Source organism: Euleptes europaea, chromosome 4 (assembly GCF_029931775.1).
Source record: "Euleptes europaea isolate rEulEur1 chromosome 4, rEulEur1.hap1, whole genome shotgun sequence".
In the NCBI taxonomy this organism is placed as follows: Eukaryota; Metazoa; Chordata; class Lepidosauria; order Squamata; family Sphaerodactylidae; genus Euleptes; species Euleptes europaea.
This window is the reverse complement of record NC_079315.1, coordinates 66,308,169-66,317,141: the sequence shown is the minus strand read 5'-3', so window position 1 is coordinate 66,317,141 and position 8,973 is coordinate 66,308,169. Positions and strand designations below refer to the sequence as shown.

The following is an 8,973-nucleotide window of genomic DNA, read 5'->3' as shown; positions in this document are numbered from 1 at the left end:
CCAAGATACTGCAACCCTTTTTTCCTAGTGCAATTTTATTGAAATGATGTGTTGATAAATATCTAGACAAACCGGTAAGTATCTAGGTATAAAACAAGCAATCAAACTACCGAACAGAAATATAAAACTGAGTTAGAAACACAAACTATCAAATAAAACAAGCTGAGGCAACAGGGGGAGACAGAAAAACTCAGCTATCCCCCCCAATAAATTATTAAATATATACACAGACATTATAAAATTATCTAAAACGTTTTCATTGACGCTCTTCTCTCTTACAACCTCAAAACAGTAGAACTGTGTTATGCATACTGCAGAAAGTTTTGAGAGAAGAGTAAAGCATATGTCCAAGTCTTTCAGAATATGGCCTTTGAAGATATAATGAACGACTAGTTGAAACTTAGGTCCTCCCTTATGAAGGAAAAATTCAGCTGTTTATGTTCTGCTCCTTGCTGCTATTTCTTTTGGCAAGCACCTCGCTGATCTGGCGATCCAGTTCACTTATGATGTGGTCTTCGTGGTTATACACCCCTGTCCTCAGCAATGTATCCCTCTCTTCTATCAGACGGGCAAGATAGTCGTCCAGACTCTCATTTATTTGCCGAGTGCGAGCACTTAGCAACTGCGAACCAAAAACCTCTTGGGAATCAGGAAAATGCTTTTTGTCTTCTTGCTGTTTTAATCTAAGAAGAAAAAATGAACAGAGTCAGTTGATTCGCCCATGGCTAACTGGTTTTGAGAGCAAATTTCTACGGAAATTACTTGAATGGAAAAAAGTTAAGCTGTACTGTCCCAGAAACAGACACTTATCACCCAATATTAAGAGCTTTTACGCTTACTTTATTGCATAAAGCTATTACTAGAAGCCAAGAATGCCTTTGATCAAATGCCTATGTACCTGGGTGATTTTTAACAAGAACTAACCTGTTTAAAAACACATAGAAGACAAAGTCAAAAGGTACTGAAACTACTGAGCCATTTAAAACAAACTGTTGTGCTCACCAGAGATTTGAGAACAGGCACCATTTATGAGTCTTTTTATGCAGCAAACAGGTTTGCTGAGAACAAGAGAGGGGAAAAAAGGCTTGCTGTAATATAGCTACAGTCAAGATAAAAAACTGGGTCTGGTGGCCTTTGGCATAGATTTCCTATAATACAAGATTGTTACATTTTATAAATGGGCAAATATTACCTAAGGGACCAAAAGCTGTGTTCTTTTACTGGACTGACAGCCAATTAAGTTTGACTTAGCTGAACCCTCACCTATTCAGCAGTGGAAGTAAAAATCCAACAAATGGTACAATACCTGTTCAGCTCATTTCTGATCTCCTCCAGCTCTTGCCGCTGAGCCTTCCCCAATTCTTTTTCTTCTGCTGCCAGATACCGAAGCCTCATGTGCTCCAGCTCTTGCTGCTGCTTTTTAAGACGCATCATTGCATTCTCTTGTTCACGCTAAGGAAAGACCAATAATTTTCATTTACTGCACAGCTTACTGCATGCAGATTCCAACTTAATTTTTACTGCTATGCATGTGATGGACAAATACCACGCCAGGGCAAACATCGTAGCATTCACATAAAGGTAATTTACAAGTAACACAAAGATAGCTCCGATTGAGCACGTGGAAGAAGAGGAGTTAGTTTTTATACGCTGATTTTCTCTACCTTTTAAGAAGAATCAAACCAGCTTACAATCTACTTCCCTTCCTCTCTACACAAAAGACACCTTGTGAGGAAGGTAGGGCTGAGAGTTCAGAGAGCTGTGACTAGCCCAAGGTCACCCAGCTGGCTTCATGTGTAGGAATAGCAAAACCATCCCGGTTCTCCAGATTAGAGTTCACCGCTCTTAACCACTACGCCACACTGGCTTCACATGGCAAGTGAAACCTGAGGCATGACTGAAGAATATTCTCTGGTCTGAAATAGCACAGAAATATCTACATTTGTGCCAGACAAGCAGATAAAGGTGTATCTTGTTATACAAACAGACAAGCAAATAAGTGATTATGACTGACTGAATTCTGAAATTCATTTAAAGTTGTTACAGTTTAAGTGCCACAAGTCTCCACTTAAAAAAGTAAAATCTAAAGATTTAAACACAGGCATACTAGATCAGCCACTCGTGAAAAGGTTACAAAGAGACTGGGAGAACAACAACAACAAGTCTTTTCAAATGACATGAAACTAAGGGCGCTTTCACACATGCTAAATAATGCACTTTCAGTGCACTTTAATAATCATTTGCAAGTGGATTTTGCCACTTCACACAGTCAAATTCAGCTGCAAACTGCATTGAAAGGGCATTATTTGGCATGTGTATAAACGCAGAATGATATCCCAGGACATGAATCTTTACAAAGAAAGACAGACGGTCAAGTATGAGGGTCATGGAGTATGAAAAGCTTCACAGCACCTTGAATGCAGCCCAGAAATTAAAAGGGAGTCAATTAAGTTGTTTCAAAATGGGCATAATGTATATCTGGTGGCATGTACCAGTTAACAAACGGGCTGCAGTATTTTGCACTAATTGTAGTTCTGAGTGAATTTCAAGGGAACCCCATGTAAAACATGTTAACCGCCATCCTGTCTAGGGATTACAGAAGACTGGATCTGCGTATCTAGACCTGCTGAGTCTAGAAAGGAGGAAAGCATCCTCATCATATCAATGAAAACGCTCTTAGCAACAACAATGACCTGTTTTCAAAAAGTAAGGTCAGATTCAGAGCACCCCATAGCTCTTCACTGTCAAAAATAACTTCACCTCCCTCGAGTAGAAGGACATTCATCTCCTCTTGCACATAAGCTTTCCCAAAAACATCACATCCATACACAGATGTTACACATGTTCCCCAAATTTCTTTTGAAGCTGCTGAATGGTTTTCAAGTACACTTGGGTCCTCCCAGCAATGCAATAACCTGTGGGCTGACTAAAAGATGAAAGTAGTGTGTCATACCACTTCTAACTTGGTAGAAAAGCAAATACTAACTCGACTGACTCCCAAGCTGTCCACTTAATGGAATGGTGTTTTTAACAAATTTACCAAAATGCAAGCCATTCTGAATTTCACTGCCCCGCCACCGCCGGGCCTGGAGCGGCCTAGGAGCGCCTGCGGGCCTCCTGGGCCGTGGGGGGGGCCCCCGCCGCCGCCGCCTGCCTGCCTGCGCACCAGGTAAGCATGCTGGGGGGGGGAGGGGTTATAAGCCGACCCTCTGCTTATACGCGGGTGCCTAATTTTTCCCCATTTTTGGGGAGAAATAAGGCACCTCGGCTTATACGCGGGTCGGCTTATACACGGGTATATACGGTAATAGTTTCAAAGCCAACTGCATTCCTCTGTGATTTCCAGTCATTAGAGTTTAAGCAGAATACTTAACACAAGGTTAGTTGTAGTATAGGCTTACATATATTAAGCACCTTCAAATCCTAACATTATTTGATGGATCATCCCATCCAAACAGCTTGTTTGAATAATTACAAATGCCAATCTTACCCTACTCTTCCTCACCCCTAACCACCAAAATCCAATTTGAATTCACTGCTTCCAAAAGGCACCCAAACTCAATTGCTGGCAAGTTCCCAGGAGAAAGGAACTCCAAAGCTGAGGAATTTGTATGCCCTTATAGACCTTGGTTTTTTGAGATGGATTAATGTGTACTTGTTTGCGGAATGGCAATTTAAACAAACTACAAAAAGTACGACTTTGTAAAATTCATATGAGTCCAGACTTTTTGAGTTATGGAATTAGCCTCTTCAGCATCACTCAGCTAACATACCATTACAGCAGCGACCACACTTCAAAGATAATTGGATTCCACCCTGCATTCACCCCTTTTAGTATTTTTACACCCAGCTTGACTTGGATCCAAAGCACAATACAGAGGCCTAACCAATAGTGCTATGACTGATATTGCCTAACACTGAGAAAAGATGGGACACTCACCCCCTCAAAAATAGCGTAGAAGAAAATAGCCTCGGAAGGAAAATAAACTGGGGTGGATAGGGATTGACACAGGAAATTTTACCTGTGCCTTTCCCCTTCCCAAACCACAATGTTTATCAGCAAATGTCACACTCTCCTCCTTATTACCCCCTCCACTTCTCCAAAATCATGAGAATTAGAAACTTGTTTTATCTAAGACTTTATCACACTTCAAATAGTGAGCAACACAGAATTACCTATGCTATAGAGCTTTATACAGCTGAAAATAACTTTCACAACCAGACAGAAAAGGAATGTAAAAGCCATCTAGTGGTACCTAACACCCAAGGCATCTTTAACATTATTAGAACATAATTAAGCAGCCAAATAACTACATTTAATGATAAAATTGAAGTATGAGAACCAGACTATGTCTGAAGTACAAGATTTATGATTATTAGATCAGACGTTTATAAAAAGAATGTACTGTTTGTAAAAGTCTGATTTCTGGGGGAACAGATTCTTTATCCATGTTTGGTGCTGACCTGGAGGCTATTTTATCACAGCTTTCTTCAAATACATCCATTTTATACCATCTTGAAGAGTCCAAGAATCCACTGATGATTTTAATTCTTTTGTAAAATTACTGAAACAATTGACAACTCTTGACAATTGCTCCTGTCTGTTTTGTACAAGTTTTATAACCCAGTCAAAGGTTCCCTACCCTGCTATCTTGGATGCTCCCAGGGCTGGCCTGACAACAGAAATAATTCAAGTACTAGCTTGGGCAGCAAGGTTCTGGGGGACACCAATGAAGCAGTCAGCAGTCCAAGCAGCAGCCGCCCGGGTGTATTTTTGAGAATCCTGGATTAAACTTTTCAGCTCTCATCCTGGAATAGCAGGATGTCTTGGGCTGACCCTGGTTTCAAAAACCTCTAAAGTAAACTAACCGGAGAGAGCTAGCATGATGTATTGAGGAGGGGCTGTGGCTCAGTGGTAGAGCATCTGCTTGGCATGCAGAAGGTCCCAGGTTCCATTCCCGATATCTCCAGTTAAAGGGACTAGGCAAGTAGATGATGTGAAAGACCTCTACCTGAGACCCTGGAGAGCCACTGCCGGTCTGAGTACACAATACTGACTTTGATGGACCAAGGATATGATTCGCTACAAGGCAGCTTTATGTGTTCATGTGTTGGACTAGGATCTGGGAGAGCTGGGTTTGAATCTCCATTCTGCCATGGAAGCTCGCTGGGAGATCAGGGAACAGCCACACACCCTCACCCTAATCTACCTCACAGGGTTGGTTGCGGATAAAATGGAGTACAGGAGGTAAGTCGCTATGGGTTCCCATTGGGGGGTAAAACATCAGGTAAATGAAGTAAATAAACAATAATGTAATCCTTCAACACTCTGTAGTTGCTTTGGCTGTTAACTGCACAAACAAGGATTTGAAATGGTTTATTTTTTGCATACACAGGATAGTGTGGGCTACTGCCCCATCAAGAAGAAAACCTTTATTTCATGCTCTTGTTTTTTACTGTCACATCTGAGCAGTGCTTCAAAAACTCAAATAATTAAAGGAACCTAGAGGCCATCTAGTCCAAAAGCTACTTACGTAGCTTTTCTGGAGAGGAGTTATGGAATGGTGTCCACTGAACAAGTTGTTCCACCATGTAATGTTTCCCCCCCCCCCCAGTAACAGTGAACCTGGATTTCCCACAAACAACTGCAAGTTGATGGCCTTTTCCCCCCTGGACTCAAATGCACGGGAAAGAAACCATTCTTTCCCCAAACCAGCAGCAGATTCCTAATGCCAAGTTAACCATTACGCTGGATTTACCATGACCTTGACTGGTCATTCCTTCCACAGGAGCTACAGGTCACACGTTTGTAATTTTTCTGTTACCTCTGTTTTTGCCTTTCCTCTGTATGCCTATTATGTGAAACTTTTCAATCCCTCATTGCAAAGTTTGCACTCTTCTGTGAGATCAGAGGGAGGTCTTTTATGGTATCCCAACATACCAACTCTTTATTTGGACTTCCCTTGTTGTCTGACAATAAAAATACAAACAACTAGTAAATCACTAAGAAAAATTAAATATTTAAGTTCAATCTGCAAAAAGATTCTTGCAGGCTGCCAGGTGCTCAAGCTAAGAGGCTCTTCAATCAAGTGAGAACGATCTTTATTTTGTCATAGCAGCTTATAAATCCAGAGGGAAGATGTAAACATACATACCCTAGACTAAACAATGGCTAAATAGCGGCCACTATTCACTCTCTGACTTGTGCATACCAAGCAAGGCTGTGGGAAAAAACGTACAACTAAAGCTACAGAACTCAACTCAAGTTTTCTGAAAATAACCTAGAGCTGACAAGTCGGGAAAAGGGTCTGGATGGTTTCAAGACACAGTTTTTAACTGAGATTTGGACTCTGTTTTTTTAAGCAAAGATTTACATCCTCTCCTTGGCTAAATTACTCAAATTAATCACATTAATTACTCTGAAAGGCTAAGCAGGAGGCTGGACAAGATAGAGTCCGTGTCAGCCAATGAAGTCTGTGTTTGTTTAAAACAAATGGACTGGTTTGCTGTGAACAAATCCACACGGAGCACAAAAATGGTAAACCTTAAACTTTCCAATAGCCACTAATCTTAAGTGTTCATACTTTTGGGTTTGTAGAAAAACATTGAAAATCCAGACAGATCCCTCTTTAGTCACCAAAGCTAAATTGTGACATTCTTTGTTACAACTCCAACAGCAATATACTACAGTTCTCCAATGTAACAGTCAAAAGTACTGCTCACTGTGATGTTTATATTTTGGATTGAGTTTTTGGGAAGATGTGAACAAGTATAATGGAATCAATATTCATTTCAGCATTGACTTCTGAAATTCTCCATATATAGTTCTGATTCTACAGTCCTCAGTGGTCATCTAAGAATGTTGTCACATTTAAAAAATCTTAGATGGAAAGCAGTTGTGTGCAAGAAGTCACGTGCATCATGTACGCAAATGACCCCATAGAACAATCCTGTATACGTGAAGCATACTTATTCCTATACTACTGTGTAGCCATGTTGTGAAGATGCAATCATTTGCATTTCACTGAAAAGCAGACTGGTACATTAAAAATGCATCTGCTTAATTGCAAATACATTCAGATATTTGCACATATTTCAATCAACATTTTATTTTTAAAATTAGGATAAGGGCCCGAGGTTGATGAGAGAACTGTTGTTATTTGGACTATTATAATAAAATATTGAGAATTAAAAACTTGTACTTGTACATTCCTCAGTTTCTAAAACATGACATAGATCTTGTTGGAAGATAATAAAGTACTTTTTCATCCTCTCAATCTCAGGTAGCATGATTATACAAATAAGTTTTGAAAAGTGCAGCATGCAGGCTTAATTTTCCTACAGATGTGGTTTTATGGCGAAACCTGCACCATCTTGGAGTTCCTTAAGAATCAGTTATTCAGCAAAGCCTGAAGACCTGAGTCTGCCTAACTTCACCTTACCAGTATTCCACTGACTTGTCAACGCAAGACTTTCCACAACTCTCCTTTTCCGATAGGGCTCTCAGGTAAGGATTCCATATCTAGCATATACTTGGTGGAATGAAGGGCAGTGCAGGAGAATATGCAAAAGTTTCAGGTCTTAAACCAGAGGGGAGTGAATTGTAACATTAAGTCCTCCTCCTATAGGGGCTATCTATGCTCTCCCTCCCACAAATCTCCTGTTGCAACAACGTTAATTGTCCCCAACTGCCTGAAATGTAGGACAACATTTCCTGCTGTGTATGTCACGAGACCAGATGCTATTTTAATTCCTATGGAAATACCTTGGCCTTTGTGACCACTCCCCTTCTGAAGATTTTGGTCAGCTCTCTCCTATCTTATACTGGCACCAACATTTTCAAAAACAGCAGCACTGATTTTTCTGAAACAATGTTGATGCTGTTTTAAACATGTTGCCAATGTTAGTTTAAAATTACATGCACTTGTAGCTTTTAAAAAATTTCTATTAGTAGCTTAATCTTTGAAATTAAAAGGACACCTGCCCTGAACATGGGGGATAAGGAGGGTTAGTAATTAAATAAACATACTTGAATAAAAGGGCATTATGCTAAATACTTGGATGCTTGTCATGGTTCTAGAATTCACAGCTTGACTAGACTGTTCGCTTTTGATTAATGGAAATCTGTTTAAACACTTTTTTGGCAACGGCCACAAAGTATTTGATCGCGTTCTGCAAAGGCTTGCCAGCTGGGTTTTGTCATTAACATTTATTAACAATCCAAGATATGGCTTTCTGCATCTAATTCTCACAACATAAATGTTTTGTATAGTTCTCCAGAGAGCTCTGGTGTGACATGTTTCTGGCACAAATTACAACCCCACAGCTATTCACCAGAATCAATGTAAAATTATCATGGTATTACTCCAACTTAAACAAAAAACAACACAAATCATCAGAACTTAAGCAGACTTAACATTCCTTACGGCTTCTAAATTTGTAATTTTATATTCAAAACACAATTAAGGATTCTTTAGACCATTTTCTTTTTTGTAAGTTTAACCATAACACATATGTGTTTAAAGTATTTCCAGAAAGCCTCAAGCAAGTTTTGACAATCCTAATTTAAAGGGGAAGACACTGAGAAGCATCATAATAATTTGTCACGCTGGTTCATATATTTGGTTAAGAGTGCTGATAACGATGGCAGTTGATTCAGTTCTCACCCCAAACAGCGACCCAGATAAAACAGTCCTACTGCAACTAATCAAAGTAGTATTGGAACTAGCGACAACTTTGTTCCATGATCCATGAACCTACTGTATATGTACTAATGGGTGGCATCTCCACAAACCAATACAGAAAACCTGGGATCACATTTCTGTTGAAAGGATTAATGTGACAAGGTTTGTAATGCACTTAAGGTACATGGTAAGTATTATCTATACAACCCAACTGTACGGGCAAATAATGTTCCCAGTGTACATTTTTACCAGTGTACAGGAATCACAGAATCCTATTCAATCTCTAATT

The 8,973-nt window shown here is 39.8% G+C and overlaps 1 protein-coding gene across 1 annotated transcript in view; it reads right to left on the bottom strand.

The window, feature by feature from the left end:
- Positions 1 to 427: 427 nt before the first annotated feature.
- CEP120 (centrosomal protein 120) overlaps positions 428 to 8,973 on the bottom strand; it is a 34,836-nt gene continuing 26,290 nt past the window's right edge. Inside the window, exons 19-20 of the mRNA XM_056848033.1 lie at positions 1,307 to 1,452; positions 428 to 683 (exon numbers count right to left, since the gene is read on the bottom strand). Coding sequence (XP_056704011.1) covers positions 428 to 683; positions 1,307 to 1,452 — 402 coding nt within the window. The remainder of the gene's footprint in view (positions 684 to 1,306; positions 1,453 to 8,973) is intronic.